General features: G+C 43.7%; 1 protein-coding gene across 1 annotated transcript in view; it reads right to left on the bottom strand.

Moving 5' to 3' along the window:
- Positions 1-22,790, bottom strand: part of jade2 (jade family PHD finger 2) — a 149,493-nt gene that overhangs the window by 69,636 nt on the left and 57,067 nt on the right. The window contains exon 5 of the mRNA XM_029627126.2: positions 1,639-1,826. Coding sequence (XP_029482986.1) covers positions 1,639-1,826 — 188 coding nt within the window. The remainder of the gene's footprint in view (positions 1-1,638; positions 1,827-22,790) is intronic.

Below are 22,790 nucleotides of genomic sequence, written 5' to 3'. Positions count from 1 at the left end.
TGTCAGACCATGTTTTATAAGTACTGGGAAACGGCCATGGTGTCAGACCATGTTTTATAAGTACTGGGAAAAGGCCATGGTGTCAGACCATGTTTTATAAGTACTGGGAAACGGCCATGGTGTCAGACCATGTTTTATAAGTACTGGGAAACGGCCATGGTGTCAGACCATGTTTTATAAGTACTGGGAAACGGCCATGGTGTCAGACCATGTTTTATAAGTACTGGGAAAAGGCCATGGTGTCAGACCATGTTTTATAAGTACTGGGAAACGGCCTCCCATGGGTTACATACTGTACAGTTTCCAGTGATTAAAGAGTTGTTTTTAAAAGCAAACCAGGAAGAAGCTGAGTTTAGTTAACCATTCACTTCGGAGCCAGTGACATTTACATCTTGTAAATAGGGAGAGGCTAGAGGAACAAACGTTTCAGTGGGAACGCGGGTGTGTAAGTACATAACTTCATGTGGGGAAAAGAGAGAGAGCGAGAGAAAGAGAAATGGAGTGAGGCATGTTGGTAAAGCGAGAGAGAGATCAAAATAAAAGATGGAGCATGCTGTATCAGCCTATCGGTGTTGCGATATGGCATTATACTGTAACCCGGCAACAAGCAAGTGCTTGTTTGGTCTAGACATTGGGGTTATGAGAAGCAACCCATTTGAGGAAAAACTATTTAAAAAGCAGAGTAAATAAGCCCGGGCCTGAGGGATTTAAAAATGCAATTATATTTCTTATCTATGAGCACAAGATCAGATTGTAAATAAACTGGGTCTGTGATGTGGAGAGAGAGCGAGCTTCAGGGTCAGCTACAGTAGCCAGCCAGAGAGCAGTTGATAGAGACTGGGCTCAACAGTGGGAATATCCCTCTGTGTGGACAGAGTGCAGGGAGGCGCACCCTTCTGACCCCCAAAACTCCTCTCTCCAACGTCACTACTCCACAATAAAAGAGCGATGAGGAGTAGTGGAGTTGTGGAGAGGAGGACTGTGTGTGTTAGGGTGAAGTGTTAAGGCATGGACACACCGGTAGCGTTGGCCAACCGAGAGTACTTAGCACCTCTGAATAGAGTGCCAGCCCGTAATTTGCAAAACCTCGATTCTACATCGAGAAACGGGAGAAAATGTCGGCAGTCAAACAATGAAACACACGGCGCCGACCGAACATTGAAAGAACGAACCTCTCTGACCAGCACTACCAACCCTCTCTGGCCACGGGCCCTGGCTTGCGTCCGAAATGGCGAACGGCAGACCATCACTGGGTGAGATGAGTTTTCTCTGCAGTTTATATTTTTGAGGACGCAAGTTTTCACAATGGAGTAGAGGTACACAATAGCTGGTAAAATGCTTATCCACAGTAGCCCAGTCAGTGTGTGAGTGAGTTGTTTTACGAGCTTTTGCGTCACATTCTAGACTAAATGCTCAAACTAAACAGACGCAACAAATCGATAGGCTAATAAAGTCCTGTTGAGGTTGATTTGAAGGTTCTCATTCCAAATGGAACCCTATTCCCTTACATAGTGCACTACATTTGACCAGAGCCCTATGGACCCTGCTCAAAAGTAGTGCAACTATAAAGGGTGCCTATAAAAAAAAAAAAAAGTAGTGCAACTATAAAGGGGTTAGGACTCCGAAGAAGTCTCTCACCCAGTTCCCTGAACTCCTGGTTGACCAGCTCCAGCCAGGACACGTCCATGTCATCCAGGTCATAGCGACTGTGGGGCTCATCGGTGGTCTTCATGTCCCTCTGGCTCAGCCCCAGGCCCAGCACACACCCCCGGCCTTGGCCCTGCACAGGCCAGTAGAAGGGGATACGCCCCACCTCCGGTAGCATCCTGTCAACACACAGAGAGCGAGAGAGAGCGAGAGAAAACACACCGTTTTAACTTTTACTCCATTTCTATTTCATTAACTGACTGAAACACGTACAGTGAAGGAAATAAAACATCTCCTTTTGGACTTATGAGCCAGTCAAGGAATCGTTTGATCAGGGCCCCACACCAGGGTTCTGGTCAAAAGTAGTGCACTACACAGGGAACAGGGTGTTCTTTGGGACCATAGCGTGTCATCCTGACATTCCTACAGTACAGCCCTCTGTTCAATACACAGGCCCTGTGTTGTGTCGGTCTGCCCAGAAATGGGGGTATGTCAGCAGCGCACAGGGAGCCCTAGGCCATTGGGGGGGAGCATAATTGGAGTCATCATCTTCTCTGTCTGAGCAGCGTGTCTCTCCTCCCTCCCCACGGCGCCTCATGCCCTTCTTACTATGCCATGGGAAATGGGGTCAGGGAACGCCACTTGACCCACTGGGAGGGGAGCCCATAAGCGTAAACATTTCTGTAAGGATCTCTCGCTCTCACACATAGAGTCATATCTATGTTTTTCTCCATTGGACTTCAATGGACGGAATTAATTGACACAACTAACTGAACAAATGATTTACATTTGTTGTCAGTGTGATCTACTTCGGGTTTGTTTGGTTAACACGAGTTGTTGGGGACTAATATATTGTGAATCCTAATCATTAGTATGCTTGTGTGGAATGGGAACATTGCATTCTGATTTTGGGAATGGCTGTACACACGCAGCGCTTTACTTATGAACATTGCAAGACTGAGGTCAAATGGGTTTACTTGAATTATTTCCTGGGCCGGACTATTTTTTCCACCCAGTTACCACACACATCACCGCTTGTTCCCAGACCGGTACACAACCTAGGGTTTTCCAGTCCTATCAGTGCGCAAAGAAACAAAAACACACACGGATGGATACACACACTCGCACCTCGTCATCTCCTCCACCTGCACTCAAATCGTGACCTTTGAGTGAGTGGGAAGCGATGTGATAATGACAGATTCGGTCTCTAATCTTAAACGGGTCATATCCTCAACATCACCATGGCTCCTGCCTCACTGCGTCGGAGGGTGGGTAGCGTACAGGCCGTTTATACACAGGCACGCTGCGTGTCCCAAAATGGCATCATATTCCTCGCGGTGCTCAATCAAAAGTGGTGCGCAGTATAGGGAATTATATAGGTTGCCATTTGGGACGCACAGACACTTTGCTCCCCACACTTCCTCCACTTCCCTGGCCGACACATCTGATGTAAAAACCATGCAAATAGTGTGAGGCCTGAGAAATCCCCCTACAGCTGCCTTACTGCTGCTAGCAGCCTGTTGCCTCCATCCCTCCGCCACCACAGACACTGTGATCTCCATCTAAAAATATTTTTTTTAAACAGGAAAATATCAAATGTGAGTGGCTTACATTCACACGCGGGGGAAGAGAATCATTCCGTACATTTTCATACAGAGTTGTTGTGCCTTATTACGTTGGTTATCTTTTCATTAGATCACCCCCTTCTACTGTACTTTGTTAAATACTCTTTGTTGGCAATGACAGAGGTCAAACGTTTTCACAAGGTTTGTAAGTCTTCACAAGGTTTTCACACACTGTTGCTGGTATTTTGGCCAATTCCTCCATGCAGATCTACTCTAGAGCAGTGATGTTTTGGGGCTGTTGCTGGGCAACACGGACTTTCAACTCCCTCCAAAGATTATCTATGGGGTTGAGATCTGGAGACTGGCTAGGCCACTCCAGGACCTTGAAATGCTTCTTACGAAGCCACTCCTCCGTTGCCCGGGTGGTGTGTTTGGGATCATTGTCATGCTGAAAGACCCAGCCACGTTTCATCTTCAATGCCCTTGCTGATGGAAGGAGGTTTTCCCTCAAAATCTCACGATACATGGCCCCATTCATTCTTTCCTTTACACGGATCAGTCATCCTGGTCCCTTTGCAGAAAAACAGCCCCAAAGCATGATGAATCCACCCCCATGCTTCACATGGGTATGGTGTAGGTATGGTGTTCTTTGGATGCAACTCAGCATTCTTTGTCCTCCAAACACGACAAGTTGAGTTTTTACCAAAAAGTAATATTTTGGTTTCATCTGACCATATGACATTCTCCCAATCTTCTTCTGGATCATCCAAATGCTCTCTAGCAAACTTCAGATGTGCCTGGACATGTACTGGCTTAAGCAGGGGGACACGTCTGGCACTGCAGGATTTGAGTCCCTGGCGGCGTAGTGTGTTACTGATGGTAAGCTTTGTTACTTTGGTCCCAGCTCTCTGCAGGTCATTCACTAGGTCCCCCCGTGTAGTTCTGGGATTTTTGCTCACCGTTCTTGTGATCATTTTGACCCCACGGGGTGAGATCTTGTGTGGAGCCCCAGATCGAGGGAGATTATCAGTGGTCTTGTATGTCTTCCATTTCCTAATAATTGCTCCCACAGTTGATTTCTCCAAACCAAGCTGCTTACCTATTGCAGATTCAGTCTTCCCAGCCTGGTGCAGGTCTACAATTTTGTTTCTGGTGTCCTTTGACAGCTCTTTGTTCTTGGCCATAGTGGAGTTTGGAGTGTGACTGTTTGAGGTTGTGGACAGGTGTCTTTTATACTGATAACAAGTTCAAACAGGTGCCATTAATACAGGTAACGAGTGGAAGACAGAGGAGCCTCTTAAAGAAGAAGTTACAGGTCTGTGAGAGCCAGAAATCTTGCTTGTTTGTAGGTGACCAAATACATATTTACCACCATAATTTCCAAATAAATTCATTAAAAATCCTACAATGTGATTTTCTGGAATTTCTCATTTTGTCTGTCATAGTTGAAGTGTATCTATGATGAAGATTACAGGCCTCTCATCTTTTTAAGTGGGAGAACATGCACAATTGGTGGCTGACTAAATACTTTTTTGCCCCACTGTATGTACAGTGGCTGACTGTAGATATCTTGTGAAAGTGGAGGGAAACCACAGGGGCGAGGTGAGAGAACGGTGTGTTCTCTCTGGCCAGGGTCACATGTCCTGAACACAGGCTACATAAACAATGAGCGAACGAGAGGGAGGGAGGGATGGGAGAGTACATAGAAAATAGAGACAGACAGTAAGAGAGAACATAGAGAGAGTGAAAAGATAGACTGTAAGCGGACAGAGAGATTAAACAGACCGTAAGAGAGGACAAAGAGAGACAAAACAGAGAGACAGTAAGAGAGGACAGAGAGAAAACAGCGAGACAGTAAGAGAGGACAGAGCGAAAACAGCGAGACAGTAAGAGAGGACAGAGAGAAAACAGCGAGACAGTAAGAGAGGACAGAGCGAAAACAGCGAGACAGTAAGAGAGGACAGAGCGAAAACAGTGAGACAGTAAGAGAGGACAGAGCGAAAGAGAAGAGGGGGGAAGAGTTGTTCTGGGCTGCCAGACTGGGTGGAGTCACAGCGATGTGGGCAGGAGGGCGAGATGACTCAACAGAGATGATGAAACAACAAACAACAAATCCAGACAGATCTAACTCTAGATATGAGGGGACAGACGGTAAAATTAGAGGGGCAAATGTGTCCTAGCTACCCATCTTCAGTTAACTGGAAATCCGTCTTCAATAATCTGACTACGAAGGGAGCTGTAGTGACTGTTGTTATTTTGTTGTTGCGCAATCCTTACATGGTATCACTGGCAGACAAATGCATGCTGGTCTGGTGTCACGTGGTCGAGTTCAGCGTTTCCCAACAGTACACGTTTTTTTGTTTGTTGTTGTAGCCCTGAACAAACACACTTCATTCAGCTCATTGAGGGCTTGACGATTTAGTGGGCAAGTTGAATCAGGTGAGTCTGTCCAGGGTTGCAATAGCAATGTGTACCGTTGAAGGTACTCAAGGACTAGGGTTGGGAAACACTGGTCTAGTTGGTAAGAGTGTGGCGCTAGCAACAACAAGGTTGTGGGTTCAACTCCCGCAGTGATCACATGTACTGAAATGTATGCCCTCACTGTAAATGGAAGTCACGTAAGGATAAAAGTGTTTGCTAAGTAGCATATATTATACGTTAGTATGGCCTAAGGCTATCAGAGCTCTATCATTGCCATATTATTGACTAAATCCTAGGTTCCAAGTTACCATCACTCCTGTCTAAGGAAGGTAAGTGCCCAAGACAGAAGTGGGGAAACTAAAAATATTTGGATATTCCCTCACTCTCCTTTGAGTCCTGGCTTCACAGCAGAGGCAGCTTTGATCCTTCTTTGCCCTGTGGAATATGTATCTGGGGGGGGGGGGGGTGAGCTGAATTACACAACAAAAGGGCTTCAGACTCTCAGCTCCTCCAACCGAACACCAGTACATGCTTCCCTTCACGCCACCCCAGAGGGGATGTGGCTTTGGGTTTTATTGCACACTGACTGGCCTTGGGGGATCTGGAGTGTGTGTGTATCTTGCGGCTACTGTACCCTCCGTGCGAGGCTCAGAGAGAGAGAGCGAGCTACTGTACAAAAGAGGGGCAGTGTGTTAGGAGTGCTAGTGAGTGAAGAGGGAGGACGGGAGATAGAATCAGAGAGGGCTAGTGTGGAGAGAAAATAGAGGGGCCGCAGCATCTCAGGCAGCAGACGCACAAAGCAGACCTTTGTGACCCCCTCTGGCCAGCACCCCCACTAAGCCAATCAGGTGGCAGACGCGTCAGGCCCGGGAGCCGAACCTGCCCAGTCACGGCTGGGTCTGGCCGGGGACGAGAAAGTGGGCGAGCATGTTGCCGGGCCAGAGCAGAGAGAGCTGTCTCCATCAGCCGGTCTGCAACCCACAGGAACATTTCGGGTGCTACACTGTCAGCTCTCATTTTCTCTTCCTACCCCACACAACTACGGCCTTGTTTGGAAAACTTCTGAAGTTGCATCCTTCCTTGAGATGATCACTGATGTAGAAAGGATTGGGTAGGTTTTCACACAGCATAGCTTCCACAACTCTTAACCAATGTCATAACAGATGAGCGATTTCTAAAAGGAAGGAATGGCATATTTTAAAACGTGTTTGGACAGGGCTTTGGTTCAAACTTCAGGGAGATAAAAGTCTCCCCTAACCAGTGATAGAGGGTTTGATATTTATAATGTACAGTACCAGTCAAAAGTTTGGACACACCTACTCATTCAAGGGTTTCTCCTTATTTTTACTATTTTCTACATTGTAGAATAATAGTGAAGACATCCAAACTATGAAATAGCACATATGGAATCATGTAGTAACCAAAAGCGTTAAACAAATCAAAATATATTTTATATTTGAGATTGTTCAAAGTAGCCTTGACAGATTTGCACACTCTTGGCATTCTCTCAACCAGCTTCATGGGGTCGTCACCTGGAATGCATTTCAAATAACAGGTGTGCCTTTTTAAAAAGTTAGGTTGTGGAATTTCTTTCCTTCTTAATGTGTTTGAACCAATCAGTTGTGTTGTGACAAGGTAGGCGTGGTATACAGATAGCCCTATTTGGTAATAGACCAAGTCCACATTATGGCAAGAACAGCTCAAATAAGCAGAGAAACGACAGTCCAACATTACTTTAAGACATGAAGGCCAGTCAATGTGGAAAATTTCAAGAACTTTGAAAGTTTCTTCAAGTGCAGTTGCAAAAACCATCACGCGCTATGATGGTACTGGCTCTCATGACGACCACCACAGGAAAGGATGACCCAGAGTAGACTGTGCTGCAGAGGATCAGTTCATTAGTTACCAACCTTAGAAATTGCAGCCCAAATAAATGCTTCACAGAGTTCATGTAACAGACATCTCAACTTCAACTGTTCAGAGGAGAATGTGTTAATCAAGCCTTCATTGTCAAATTGCTGCAAAGAAATAACTACTAAAAGGACACCAATAAGGAGAGACTTGCTTGGGCCAAGAAACACGAGCAATGGACATTAGAACGGTGGAAATCTGTCCTTTGGTCTGATGAGTTCAAATTTGACATTTTTGGTTCCTTCCGCTGTGTCTTTGTGAGAAGCAGAGTAGCTGAACAGATGATCTCTGCATGTGTGGTTCCCACCGTGAAGCATGGAGGAGGTGGTGTGATGGTGCTTTGCTGGTGACACTATCTGTGATTTATTTAGAATTCAAGGCACACTTAACCAGCATGTCTACCACAGCATTCTGCAGCGATATGCCATCCCATCTGGTTTGGACTTACTGGGACTATAATTTTTTTCTCAACAGGACAATGACCCAACACAGGGCTATTTGACCAAGAAGGAGAGCGATGGAGTGCTGCATCAGATGACCTGGCCTCCACAATCCCCCGACCTCAACCAAATTGAGATGGTTTGAGATGAGTTGGACTGCAGAGTGAAGGAAAAGCAGCCAAGAAGTGCTCAGCATATGTGGGAACTCCTTCAAGACTGTTGGAAAAGCATTCCAGGTGAAGCAGGTTGAGAGAATGCCAAGAGTGGGCAAAGCTGTCATCAAGGCAAAGGGTGGCTACTTTTAAGAATCTGAAATATATTTTGATTTGTTTAACACTTTTTTGGTTACTACATGATTCCATGTGTTATTTCATCATTTTGATGTCTTCACTATTATTCTACAATGTAGAAAACACTAAAAATACAATTAAAACCATGGAATGAGTAGATGTGTCCAAACTGTTGACGGGTACTGTATGTGATCATCCCCTCATGGTTGTGGTTTAGTTTCGGTGTTGGGTAACCTGATCCTAGACGTCTACCTCGAGGGCAGTTCTCAGCACAGTTAGGCCAGCAACCTTCACCAGGGGTGGGATGTGGGTTGAAGACATGAGAGCTAATGTCATGACCAGAAGGTTGCAAGCGTGTCGCCACGTTTAACAGACAGTAAATGTACTTCACACCACAGCAAGTGCAAAAGGACCACGTCCCAAACGGCGCTAAGTAGGGAATAGGGTGCCATTTGGGACTCAGCCCAAAACACCACCCACTGATTTATCATCTTCCTGGATAACATGTTCTCCCCCCCCCCAACACCTCTGATGTGGATGACATTTCACAGAGGGACAGAAACAACACAGTGCTTTATTCAACCCGGTGGGGGCAGAGATGGACAGACAAGGCCACCAGCAGGCATGGGAACACCGGCTCATGTTTCTGTTCCGTTTCTGTTCTGTTTCTGTTCTGTCAGAGGAAGGGAAAACACAGTAGATCTATCTTAAGCTAGTCATTTACAGGTGCGCGTTGGTGTTTGTTAGGAAATGGAAAAAGTGGAGACTCCCACTCACAGTTTTCACCCTAGTGCTAGACAATGTTAAGAGACTGAACTACAACAGCACAACGGTACATTGAAATGTTGCAGTAAAACACGGTGGGAAATCTCTGCTTCGGTCTCATAATACAGCCCCCCATCTCCATCTTTTCATGCCTCTTTCCCAATCTCTTGTGCCAACTCTGCCAGGACGTATGAGGTGTTCCACTGTACCCACCCCTGCCCCTCATCCTCAGATGACCCCATTCCCACCCCCACCGACATCCACAGAGCAGCCAACCGGAACAATCAGGCCAGGCTTCTGCGGGGCTTCCTACCCCGGAGTGACAAAGGCAGGGGCACCCATGTCTGGGACTGGCTTAGATGTCTGTGTGTGTGTGTGTGTGTGTGTGTGTGTGTTTTCTGGTGCAAGGGTCAGCTGTTTGCAATTGCTAATAACCCATCCGCAACCAGCAACCACCCGACTATATGTGATGAAGTGAAAATCTGAGGCCCGCACCCGACTCCAACCTGCAAATATAGAAAATGTGTTGTCGGCTACAGTCAAATATGGCAGACCAATTTATTGACAGAGGGTGCCTGATGTAGATACGTTTCTGCTTATAATTTCAGACATTTTGGTCGGCTGTGTGTTAGTCAACATGTCTATTATTAGGTAGCTTCTTCTCTGTCATGACATGTTGCCCTAGAAGACTGAATAAACCCTTAAACCCTCCAGTTGACGTCGGTGAATTCTCTCATCTTTCACGGAGGAAAGACACTTAGGTATTGGGGAGAAAATACAATAAAGCAACAAAAAAAAGCAGGAAAGATTTTCTGTGGAAAATGTCTAAATAACATTAGTTTGACTGGTTGTAAGTAAAGAAATATGTGAAAACGACCCAACGTGTTCTGATAAGATTTCAGTTCGGCTTCGATGCATATTTTATGGGCTTGAAATATGATCAGCTTTTATGATGAAGACAGCACCTCTACAGATGGTATCTAACTGAGCATTGCATTCTCTCAAGAAGCAGAAAGAAATCAATTATAATTTCTCCACTTCTGTTCCAAAGTCCACATTTTTCCTACATTTGGTGTGAATGCTTCATTCTGCAGGGGTTAAGGCTATAGCCCTATTCGTCGCACGGGACTAATACTACCAGAGAACATTGGTCATGTACAGTGGCAAGAAAAAGTACGTGAACCCTTTGGAAATACCTGGATTTTTGCATAAATTGGTCAATATATTTTATCTGATCTTCATCTAGGTCACAACAATAGACAAAACACAGTCTGCTTAAAACACACACAAGCAATTATATGTTTTCATGTCTTTTTTTGAACACACCGTGTAAACATTCACAGTGCATGGTGGGAACAAATGTGGGAACCCTTGGATTTAATATAACTGGTTGACCATCCTTTGGCAGCAATAACCTCAACCAAACGTTTTCTGTAGTTGTGGATCAGACCTGCACAACAGTCAGGAGGAATTCCTCATTCCTCTTTACAAAACTGTTCCAGTTCAGCAATATTCTTGGGATGTCTGGTGTAAACTGCTCTTGATGCTGTGGCATGACCTCTCAACTGTGTTGAGGTCAGGACTGACTGGGCCACTCCAGAAGGCGTATTTTCTTCTGTTCAAGCCATTCTGTTGTTGATTTACTTCTGTGTTTCGGGTTGTTGTCCTGTTGCATCACCCAACATCTGTTGAGCCTCAATTGGCAGACAGATAGTCTAACATTCTCCTGCAAAATATCTTGATAAATGAATTCCCAAGTTTTTCTGTCAATGATAAGCTGTCAAGGTCCTGATGCAGCAAAGCAGCCCCACATCATGATGTTCCCTCCACCATACTTTACAGTTGGGATGAGGTTTTGATGTTGGTGTGCTGTGCCTTTTCCCCCCCCCCTCGACACAGTGTTGTGTTCCTTCCAAACAACTGTAGTTTCATTTGTCCACAGAATTTGCCAGTAGCGCTGTGGAAAAACCAGGTGCACTTCTGCAAACTTCAGACGTGCCGCAATGGGGTTTCTTTTGGACAGCAGTGGCTTATTCCGTGGTGTCCTCCCATGAACACCATTCTTCTGGTTTAGTGTTTTAGGTATTGTAGACTTGTCAACAGAGATGTTCGCATGTTCCAGAGATTTCTGTAAGTACTTAGCTGGCACTATAGGATTCTTCTTAACCTTCTTGAGCATTCTGCGCTGTGCTCTTGCAGTCATCTTTGCAGGACGGCCACTCCCAGGGAGAGTAGCAACAGTGCTAAACTTTCTCCATTTATAGACAATTTGTCTTACTGTGGACTTTATCTTAGAAATACTTTTGTAACCTTTTCCAGATTTATGCAAGGCAACAATTCTTAATCTTGGGTCTTCTGAGAACTATTTTGTTCAAGGCATGGTTCACATCAGGCAATGCTTCTTTTTTGTGAGGGTTTTTAATAGGGCATGGCAGCTCTAACCAACATCTCCAATCTCATCTCATTGATTCGACTCCAGGTTAGCTGACTCCTGACTCCAAGTCATTAAGGGTTCACGTACTTTTCCCAACATACACTGTGAATGTTTAAATGATGTATTCAATATAGACAAAGAAAATACAACAATTTGTGTGTTAGTTTAAGCGTACTGTTTGTCTATTGTTGTGACTTGGATGAAGATCAGATCAAATTTGATGACCAATTTATGCAGAAATCCAGGTAACGCCAAAGGGTTCACATCATTTTTACCCCAGAATGTACGTTAGATTTTTTTAATGATGCATTTGGCGTTATTCAATTAATTTGCAGAAAGCGTATAAACGAAAGCACTCAATGTGAAAGTCGATACATGTAGGCACTTCATACATACAGGGGAGAAGGGCCTTGGTCAGGGAGGTGACCAAGAACCCGATGGTCACTCTGACAGAGCTCTAGAGTTCCTCTGTGGAGATGGGAGAACCTTCCAGAAGGAAAATCCTCTCTGCAGCACTCCACCAATCAGGCTTTTATGGTAGAGTGGCCAGACAGAAGCCACTCCTCAGTAAAAAGCACATGAAAGCCAGCTTTGAATTTGCCAAACGGCACCTAAAGAACTCTCAGATCATGAGAAACAAGATTCTCTGTTCTGGTGTCTCCGAATGTCCTTGAGTGGCAGGGCCAGAGCCCGGACTTGATCCCGATCTAACATCTCTGGAGAGACCTGCAAATAGCTGTACAGTGACGGTCCCCATCCAACCTGACAGAGCTTGAGAGGATCTGCAGAGAAGAATGGGAGAAACTCCCCAAATACAGGTGTGCCAAGCTAATAGCGTCATACCCAAAAAGACTCGAGGCTGTAATCGCAGCCAAAGGTGCTTCAACAAGTACTGAGTAAAGAGTCTGAATACTTACGTAAATGTGATCGTTTTTAAATTTGTATTATTATTTTTACCTTTGCAAAAATATCTACAAGTCTGTTTTTGTTTTGTCATCATGGGGTATTGTTTGTAGATTAAGGAATATTTTTCATTTAATACATTTTTGCATAATGTAACAAAATGTTTTAAAAAGTCAAGGGGTCTGAATACTTTCCGAATGCACTACGCACAGCACTTCGTTCAATTTATCGACTCAGTTATTGTCTTCTTGCTCAAACCGCGAGTAACACCTGTCAAACTCAGACATTTCCTCAAAACACGGGACTAGTATTATCAGAGGACTTTAGTTTACCCACAAACAGTAGTTTATTCTGGTTAGTCAATGTCCAGATTTGAGTTTCCATTTAACCCATCTAAAAACGGCAGGCTGCAGTCCCCTTGACATGCCATAGCCCTATTCAGAATCCTGTCAGATTGGGATAGAGCCTCATAAATCACCACATCTATCCCACTGCTATCATCCTCTTTTACCACTTCACCAAATATTTCCCAGACATGACTTTTCTGGCCCTCCCTTCTCTTTATATTCAACTCACCTTTCGCAGCTTTTGTCTTGTTGAATTACACTCCGACAAACTCCTTTTTGCCTCCGCAGATTGACGTAAACTTTTTCTGCCCTTCCCAAAAACATTATCTGAAGATTGGCTGTGTAGGCTATTTGGCACATGTACAGTTCAAACCCTAAAATGTAGGCTTATGCAGTCATACCAGATAGCCAAAAATAAAAACCTCAATGTAGCCTATATAAAATTGCACAATTATACATTAAGGAATTTAAGGTTTTGCTTCTCTTTATTCAATCCGACCACCACTCACCTGTCCTTCAGCCACACGATATTTAATGACCGTAAACCCGTCCCCCCAGCAGATGTAACCGCTGGGACCACGGTTATGATTCAACCCACGCATCACTAGTGTGTGTGTGTGTTTTTTAAACTAACCGCAACATTGACCTGACCTATGTAGGAGAGGAAGATGATTAGAGACGGAAGACAGAGAAACTGAAATCATCAGAAAGATACTGTTATGCATCAGCATCTTCCCCCGGGAGAGTAAAGTCCCCACCGAGATAGACAAACGGCACAGTGTTTAACGCCAGTCATAGCAACCCTCGCAGTCAGATATGACTTTCAAATGTTCCAGTGACACAATGGATGAAAGCCCTAGACGCATAGGGCTCTGGTCAACTGTAGTGCAGTATGTAGGGAGTAGGGTGCCATTTGGCACTCATACCTCTAGTGAAATAGCTTGCACTGATAACAGAATGAATTGAGGGGGGTCAAGAGAAATTTGTAATTTTATTCATTCTATGAGGAACCAGGATATGTATAAAAATTAAATTAAAAAATGACTCTGCACTTTCGATGTTATTGCTGGATAGTCACTTTGAGAACAAACAATTTAGCCTCTCTCACAATGACAACTAGCCTAAACCGAATCAGAATGTGGGGATCATTTTTTATTTTAAATCAAGCACTAGACAAAAGCAGATAACAACAGTGTCTCTTTCTCCGAAGTCGTCAGGCGTGGCACACAGAGGGTTAACCGGAGCCCCGACTGAGTCTTTTTGTGTGCTGCCATTTTGTGATTCCTTCAGATGCCAATGCGGTCTGCCCAGGAATGCCAAGCGTGTTGTCATGGATATGGCTGAGCCTTATTATGAGCCATATTCCTGTGCCTCCTTACTACAGAGTCACTCTCACAACAAGAAGAATCAGTCTAGCCGGCTAGGGTTTTACGTTTTACTGCGCCTCCTACTAGCCTTTTATCTGTTTTCGTCCCCATTTGTTTTCTCTTCTTCTTCCCAAAACTCTGGCAGTTACCCTACACAGAAAAACACTAAATCGCAAGCCCCCTTCCCACTCCCCAAAAAAAGGAACATAATAATCCCGCTTGGGGGGGTTTTGAGGGGTGGAGTGGGGTAGGGAGAAAAGTGATTTGTGTTAGGGGCTTGGGGAATGTTTTCATTCACATTTTCCACTGAGTCAGTTGCGAGCCAGGAGACAGGGAAGGGAAGGCTGAGAGGCTGCTGCTGCCCAGAGCAGGACTGGCACCGCGCCAGGACCTTGCTTCAGGTCTCACAGCTCCCTCAGTGTTTGCATCCACCTCCTCCCTTTAGTCCCCCCCCTCCTTTTTTGTTGCTAAAACACTGCAGTGTGAAGAAATTCAGCAGAGAGCTAGCGTCCCTGTGTTTGTCCCCTTGATTAGGAGGCTAAAGAGGAGGGAGGGAAGCGTCGAGCTCGCTGCTAAACAGGCTACACGTATGCTAACAGTCAGGCTGCTAGCTAGCTAGCGCTTAATGGCAGGTTAGTGTGTTGAAGACACAAACCCTCTAGAGGAAGAACGAATACCTCTTTACATAAACGATTATGCAACATCAGTCCGCAAGAGAGCAAGAGAAGTGAGAAAGAGAAGGATGGAGCGAGGGAGAGAGAGAGAGAGAAAGGGGAAACGCCTCCATTGTTTTCTGCCAAATCCATATTGCAGGACACACATTCATTTCTGTGTACAGCAGCTGTACAGCTCATTTAGATATTTTCCACCATTCATATTCAATCAAACAGGTGGAAGAAAATAAGGGAAGGCAAGGCGTTGAAAAACATGTTGAGTGTTTTTATCTATCAGCACTGCATGGTGTGTGTGTGTGTGTGTGTGTGTGTGTGTACAGGGTGTTTATGAAAATGAAAGTGTGTCAGTACTTATGTACCACAAGTTTCTATTCAATGCACCTGCACATTTGTGTGTAGTTGTCTAGTGATAGCAAGAGAAAGCAAGCTATTGCTCATGTTCTGAGAGCCCGAGTCCTCATTACATGTATGGACAGTATTCACAAATTGGAGTGTGTGTGTGTGTGTGTTGTGTAAGTGTGTGTGCTGTGTTTCCATGTATGTGTGTGCACGCGCCTGCCTGTTTGTATAAGTGATTAGGCTACATGTTACAGCTTCCTGGTAGAGATGGTGACCTAACAAAGAAAGACCAGTTCTCAGGAAGCTGTTTCCCCATTATTGCTCTCTCCCAGGTAAAGCACCATAACAACAGCCAGGCATTGCATTCATCCACCAGTCTCCATCATCAATCATCTCCACACAAGCAGAAAGTTGATGAAAATGTATGGCATAAAGAGTGGAGTTATTGAATTGGGCCGGGTACGAAAGTACTGCAACCTGGAATTTTCTACCGCTTGAGTACTGGCACCTCATATAGAATATTGGTTAAAAACAACACAGGCACTCAAAATGAGTACCGGGCCCCTATGTTCCCTGGTCAAAAGTAAGACACTAGAAAGGGAATAAGGTGCCATTTGTGAGCATCTTGAACCAGTGGAGGTCCTGTCAATAATGCTTTAGGCTCCGGGTTTAGAAGGAGAGAAAAGTATTTCTCAGTCGGTGCTGGAAAACATATTCCGATCGTGAATGTTAACTAACAGGGAGCACTAAATACGCTGAGCTCTTTTCATTTCGTCATAGTAAAGGGCCTTTGCATGGGAGTTTCTGGTGGGAATATCTAAACTCGCAAGAAGCTGTCCTCCTTAATTGCGTCATTGTGAACACGTTAACAACTGGTCAAATCCCTGGGGAGCACAGGTGGTGAGGACTGAAGAGACGTGTTGACGTTTAAACTGCCATTTCTTTTTACTTGCTTTTCCGTTAAAACAAATAAGAAAAATTCATTCAATTCCATGTGAATTTACAATGCAGCTGTGCTGCTGCCAGAAACAGCTTGGGTCTCACGGTGTCCCTTTCACATGGTTAAGCATTGCACCTGTACCTCAATTCCACCTCGCAAAGTCTGCATTTCCTTCTCATTTAACTTTCCAAACTATTACCATACAGGACCTCGCTGCTGTCGCTTGCCGTTCTCTGCCAGTTGCCCAACTTTTAATGGATGGTGACGAAGTGGTGGAGAGTCGACTCCAAAATAATTGATTCCTCGACTCCTTGCACGTCGACTCCCCGTGTCCACTAGGAATCGACTATTTTTGGAACGGAGGAGACTGATGAGTTGCCATACTTCTGAGACCAAACACTTGTATCTTTCATAGTGAGCTAGCGAGGGACGGAGAGAGAGGGGAAGGGCACAGTAGAGGCAGGTCGGCCACCAGACAGACAGTCAGAAGAGTGCACTAGGCCTATCTATCGGCAATCTTAAGCTGCATCTCGCAATGTCTTGGCTTTGCAATGCCTCGCAACTTCAGTTAAGTAGGGCCCATCATCAATGAATAGGCTAGGATATTCTACAGACCGAAGACTGAACACACACTCGCATCATTAGCGAAGAGAAAGAGCAGGGGTATAATCATTAGTCCAAACAGTTGCAAAACTAGAATGATTTGCAACTGAAACGTGAGTTTCTATTGGACAAATTCAGAATCAGAGTAATGAATACACCACCAGCGAGCCAGCGCAAGGGAGAGAAGGGGCAGGCTGAAATCAAATGTGACGCACATACAATGTCTTCAGAAAGTATTCACCCCCCTTTTCCCACGTGTGTCAAAGCAGAGTTTTGTTTTCAGAAATGTTTACAAATGAATAAGAAATTAAAAGCTGAAATGTCTTGAGTCAATAAGTATTCAACACCTTTGTTTTATCAAGCCTAAATATGTTCAGGAGTAAAAATGGCTTAACAAGTCACATATTAAGTTGCATGGACTCACTCTGTGAAATAATAGGGGTTAAGATGATTTTTAAATGACAACCCGAACTCTGAACCCCAAACATACAGATAATTGTAAGGTCCCTCAGTCAAATAGCGAGTTTCACACAAAGATTCAACCACAAAGACCAGGGAGGTTTTCCAATGCCTCGCAAAGAAGGACACCTATTGGTAGATGGGTAAAAAATAAAAAGCAGCAGACACTGAATATCCCTTAGAGCATGGTGAAGTTATTAATTACAATTTGGATGGTGTATTAATACACCCGGTCACTACAAAGACAAGTGTCCTTCCTAACTCAGTTGACGGAGAGGAAGGAAACCGCTCAGGGATTTCACTATGAGGCAAATGGTGATTTTAAAACAGTTAGAGAGTTTAATGGCTGTGATAGGAGAAAACTGAGGATGGATCAACAACATTATAGTTACTCCACAATACTAGCCTACATGACAGAGTGAAAAGAAGGAAGTCTGTACAGAATAAAATATATTCCGAAACATGCATCCTGTTTGCAATAAGGAAAGTAACACAGCAATAAAATGTGGCAAAGAAATGTACTTTTTGTCCTGAAAATAAAGCATTATGTTTGGGGCAAATCCAACAACACTGAGCATCACTCTTCATATTTTCAAGCATGGTGGTGGCTGCATCATGTTATGGTATGCTTGTCATCAGCAAGGACAAGGGAGTTTTTTTTAGGATGAAAAGAAACAGAATAGAGCTCAGCACAGGCAAAATCCTAGAGGAAAACCTGTTTCAGTCTGCTTTCTAACAGACACTGGGAGATGAATTCACTTTTCAGCAGGTCAATAACCTAAAACACAAGGCCAAATATACATTGGAGTTGCTTACCAAGACGACATTGAATGTTCCTAGGTGGCCCAATTACAGTTCGGACTTAAAATCAGCTTGAAAATATATGGCAAGACTTGAAAATGACTGTCTAGCAATGAGCTTGAAGAGTTTCAAAATAATAAAATGGGAAAATGTTGTACAATCCAGGTATGCAAAGATCTTAGAGACTTACCCAGAAAGACACACCGCTGTAAACGCTGCCAAAGGTGATTCTACCATGTATTGACTCAGGGGGTTTAATACTTAACAAGATATTAGTGTTTTATTTTTCATAAATTTGAAGTAAAAAATAAATAAAAAAATTATACTTTGATATTTTAGTATTTTGTGTCGATTAAAAAAAGTATACATTTTAATCTCAATTTGTAACACAACCAAACCCGGAAAAAGTCAAGGGGTGTGAATACTTTCGTTACCCCACACTGCCCATAACACAGCGGTCAGAAGCAGCATGACGGAGCAGGTGGTCACAGACCTAACTGTGTCATCCGATCCGCCATGTTTCCAACTGCCTTATCATCCATTTCTATGAATCTGGTTTGTTTAGTTATTCAGTATAATGATACAGTAGAGCACACTGTAGCAGCATGACCTCTTTCTAGACCTGGGTTCAAATACTGCTGGAAATCATTTATAATACTTTCTCAGTGCTTGATTGAGCTTGCCTGGTTTAATGGACTCTTAGAATAATCCCAAAAACTGCAACCCCTGCCAATCTGGCAGTCCAGGCAGGCAAGAGCAAAATGGAAGTATTTGAAAGATTTTAAATTGTATTTGAACCCAGGTCTGCCCCTCTCCTCCCTGCTTTCTCTATTAGCCTCATCTCATGAGCTGCCTGGGGTTCAGTCACAGTCAGACGTTCTCAATACCCCACTTATAATGGGGCACAGTAACTAACCCACATGCAGCGTCGTCACGTTGCTTGGTATGTGTTTTTGATTCCTCCACCCTAACCTCTTCCTATGCAGCTGTGGCACAGCACTCTGTAGCGTGTGAACGCGCACGCGCGCACGCCACTCTGCAATACAGTAAAGTGCTAACCAACACCTGGCCTGGCCTGTAGTAAGAGGGGTTGGGGAGGAGGGGGGTCCCACCAGCAGTCTCTGCCCCCTCTTCCTGCATTCCTCTCCCTGTCTGAGACACTTCCAGGCAGCCAGCCCACCAGCAGCCAGCCAGCCCACCACACCACACCGGTTTAAAATGTGTTGTTTTGGGGGTTCAGCAACTGAACCCTTTGAGATTAACAAAAAGACCTCACTCAGTGCAGAAGTACATTTCTATTTTGAGGATCTAGGCTACGGTACTGTGTGAACAATAGTGCTGAGCGATTAGTGCTGTTTGAGGTCGGTTCGTTTTCAGTTCGATGATATAAAATGGTTTCCGATTTAGATTCTTTTTGTTTTCATTAAATGCACTATGCATTATGTGGGATGAATGCTGTAACAGAATAAAACAATGAATACATGCCCTTACTGCTTATCACTTATTAAAGATGCAATATGTAACTTTTTTTAGCGACCTGACCAAATTTACATAGAAATGTGAGTTATAGATATGGCGGTCATTGAAACCAAGTCTAAGGAGCTGTATATCTGTTCTATGTGCATTAGCTTCAAACAGCTGAAAATACAATATTTTTTGATCATGGAAAATATATTTCACAGCGGTTTAGATGGTACAATGATTCTCTACACTATACTTGCTTCCTTTGTCACTAACTGAATTTCAGCAACCAGGAAATGGCGGATCGATTTCTGCAAAGCCATCTTAAACAATTTATTCACATTACTTCAGTTCTGTATACAACATGTATTTTATTTGATGACTTAACTATTTCATCCCAAGTTGTCATCTCTATAGAGCTGCTTCCTATGCGGTCTGACAAAATCACTATTTTTGTAGTTCAAAGTAAAAGCATACTTTTATGACTGCTGAATACCAACTATTAAATTGCGTTTTTCAGGAAGAGATACTGTAACTTGCGAAGCAACAGCTCTCTATCCCTCTCAATCGCGCTTCTTCTGTCTCTCTCATTGTCCGTAGGCTCACAACGGGTATTGGTCACTGTAGTTGATTACCATGTTTTCAACGCCAAACCTCGTCGCACAGTTCACACTTGATCGATCTCTTGAGAAACAGCGCATTGAGCTCACAAAAAAAAGAAAATGGAATTCAAAAGTTAAAGTGATGTTGTCAATAGTGAGTAACAGATGAGCATTTCTTTTTTCTTCTTTTTTTACATTGAATAAGCAGAATAGTCATCAATGAAGCAGAATAGTCATCAATGAAGCAGAATAGTCATCAATGAAGCAGAATAGTCATCAATGAAGGAGAATAGTCATCAATGAAGGAGAATAGTCATCAATGAAGGAGAATAGTCATCAATGAAGGAGAATAGTCATCAATGAAGGAGAATAGTCATCAATGCAGGTTGATTTATTAGGATCCCCATTGGCCGATGCCAATGGCGACAGCTAGTCTTACTGGGGTCCGACATATAACAAAAAATGCATTACAAACAAAATACTTTACAATTGACATAAATGTAAAAACATTAGCACGTCCCAACAGCAGAGTCCCAACACCTTACCACTGCTAGGAACTCAGGAAAAAAACAACGTTGAATCACGACGTCAGTGATCTTCAGGTCGTAGCTCAAGAAAGTGGCCCGAGTTCCCGACTTACAATTCTGAGTTGGATGACCGTTCAAAATGTATTTTGCCAGACTGAGCTCGTTTTCTCCCGAGTTCCCAGTTGTCTTGAACTCAATGAAGTCAGATTTCCAAGTTCCGAGTTAACAGTTGTTTTGAGTGCGGCAGAAATCATGGTGGATTGACAGCATGGACCATGTTGAATGTTTATCATTTTAAGATTGGGGGAGAAGAAAAAAAAGAGACCATTTTGTGGTCCCCAGAACACACTACACTGAATAGCAACCTAGTGATTGCTTTGCAATGCTTGCAGTTCGCAACGGATTCCTTCCAAACCATTCATGTTGAATTTGCAATTTCCAACTTGTTGGGTAATGTTGATGTCCAATGAGCACCGATACATTTTATCTATAAATTTCTCTTCATTATTTCTCTTCAAATGACAAGGATTAAAAAGGATTTGCCAGTAGATTGTCGACTTGATTCACGATGATGACTGCTAGCTAAGATTTTGAAAGCATGATGTTGACATTATCAGTCCAATCAAAGCTACTAGATAGATATAACGTGATTTGGCGTAATTTTATCTGTGGCCAATAACCTTGAGCCTTCTTGGATGGGCACTTCTAATGTAACTCTATGGCAGCACCCAAGGGGGTTGAATTTTTGAGCTCTACCTTTAGATTTGGCAGTGACGTAATGTCCCCATGAGTGACAGAACACTGAGCCAATCACGGCGCAACTAAAAGAACATTACCAACCCCTACTCTCTGTATTTTCCGCTGGCTGCCCCACCACCACAGAAAGCACTGAGCTTGGCTGAAACACCTGCGTTTTGGAGCTGCCTTACTCAAGAGACCATGCTTGTTTGGAGGCTTTATTAACTAAAATATTATTGTTTTATTTTTATTTTTTTTTACATTGTTTGCAAACTGATATGTGACACGTTTTTTTAGCTATGTGTGGCTCAAAACAGGTGGGGCTCTGAATGACGGGGTCGTCACTGCATACACACAACAAGTAGGTCACATGGGGGAGAAACATTGTGCCATGAGGTGTTGCTTTATTTGTTTTTGAAACCAGGTTTGCTGTTCACTTGCGCTATATAAAAGATGGGAGTTCCATGCACACTCATGGCTCTATAATTCCTGGACTTTGTTCTGGACCTGGGGACTGAAAAGACCCCTGGTGGCAAGTCTGGTGGTGTAAATCGGTGTGTAAGTTGACTATGCAAACTATTTCGAATTTCCAACACATTGTTTCTTATGAAAACAAGAAGTGACGCCAAGAGAGACTGGCATGCATGGTATTAATATTAGCCCTCTGATTACAAATGAAGAGCAAAACGTGCCGCACTATTCTAGGCAGCTGCAGCTTAACTAGGTCTTTCTTTGCAGCACTTGACCTTATGACTGGACAATAATCAAGAGAATATAAAACTAGAGCCTGCAGCAGGCCTTGCTTTGTGGAGTGTTGTGTCAAAACAGCAGAGCATATCTTTATTACGGACAGACATCTCCCCCATCTTTACAACCATTGAATCTATATGTTTTGACCATGACAGTTCACAATCGAAGGTAACACCAAGTAATTTATGACCGACCGCCTTGATTTCGGTCTTATGTAGCAAAATTTGAAATTGTATTTTTATTTTCTACATTGGATAAAATTAGAAACACAGAGCGACAAAATGGTATATCATATACTATATTTGAGGAACAATGGGAAAGTAATTCTGCTTTGAAAGTTAGCTGATAAACTTGAAAACTCACTTTTGAGAAAATGGCCTTTGAATGTTTTGGTACCTATTGGAGAGCTCTGTCTACTTCCATTCAGCATCGTTCACACCCGCTTAAGCCCCATCCAATTCTTTAAGGGATGATCTGAGCGTTTTGTTCTAAAAACAACAGTCAAGCAGCCAAGCACACTGGCTAATGTTGGCTACCTTGCTAGCTACTTCCATACACAAATTAGAGTACAGCTCAATGACCATTTTACTTGCCCTAGCAGAGCTGGTTAGGATGCGATGTTATCCAGAGTGTTGGTGACTGCAACTGTGCTGCTGGCAACAATTTACTCTCTTTTGCCAGCGTTTACTGACACCGGCCATATTCAAAACGTGTTGAGCGTTCGTAATCCGTCAGGTATTATGCGCTCTGGCACACTCAGACGAGAGTGCACTGAAATTGTAACCTATGTTACACCTCATAGTTCC

This window comes from Oncorhynchus nerka, linkage group LG22 (assembly GCF_034236695.1).
Source record: "Oncorhynchus nerka isolate Pitt River linkage group LG22, Oner_Uvic_2.0, whole genome shotgun sequence".
Lineage (NCBI taxonomy): Eukaryota > Metazoa > Chordata > Actinopteri > Salmoniformes > Salmonidae > Oncorhynchus > Oncorhynchus nerka.
The sequence above is the reverse complement of the archived record's forward strand: the minus strand, read 5'-3'. Positions and strand labels throughout refer to the sequence as shown.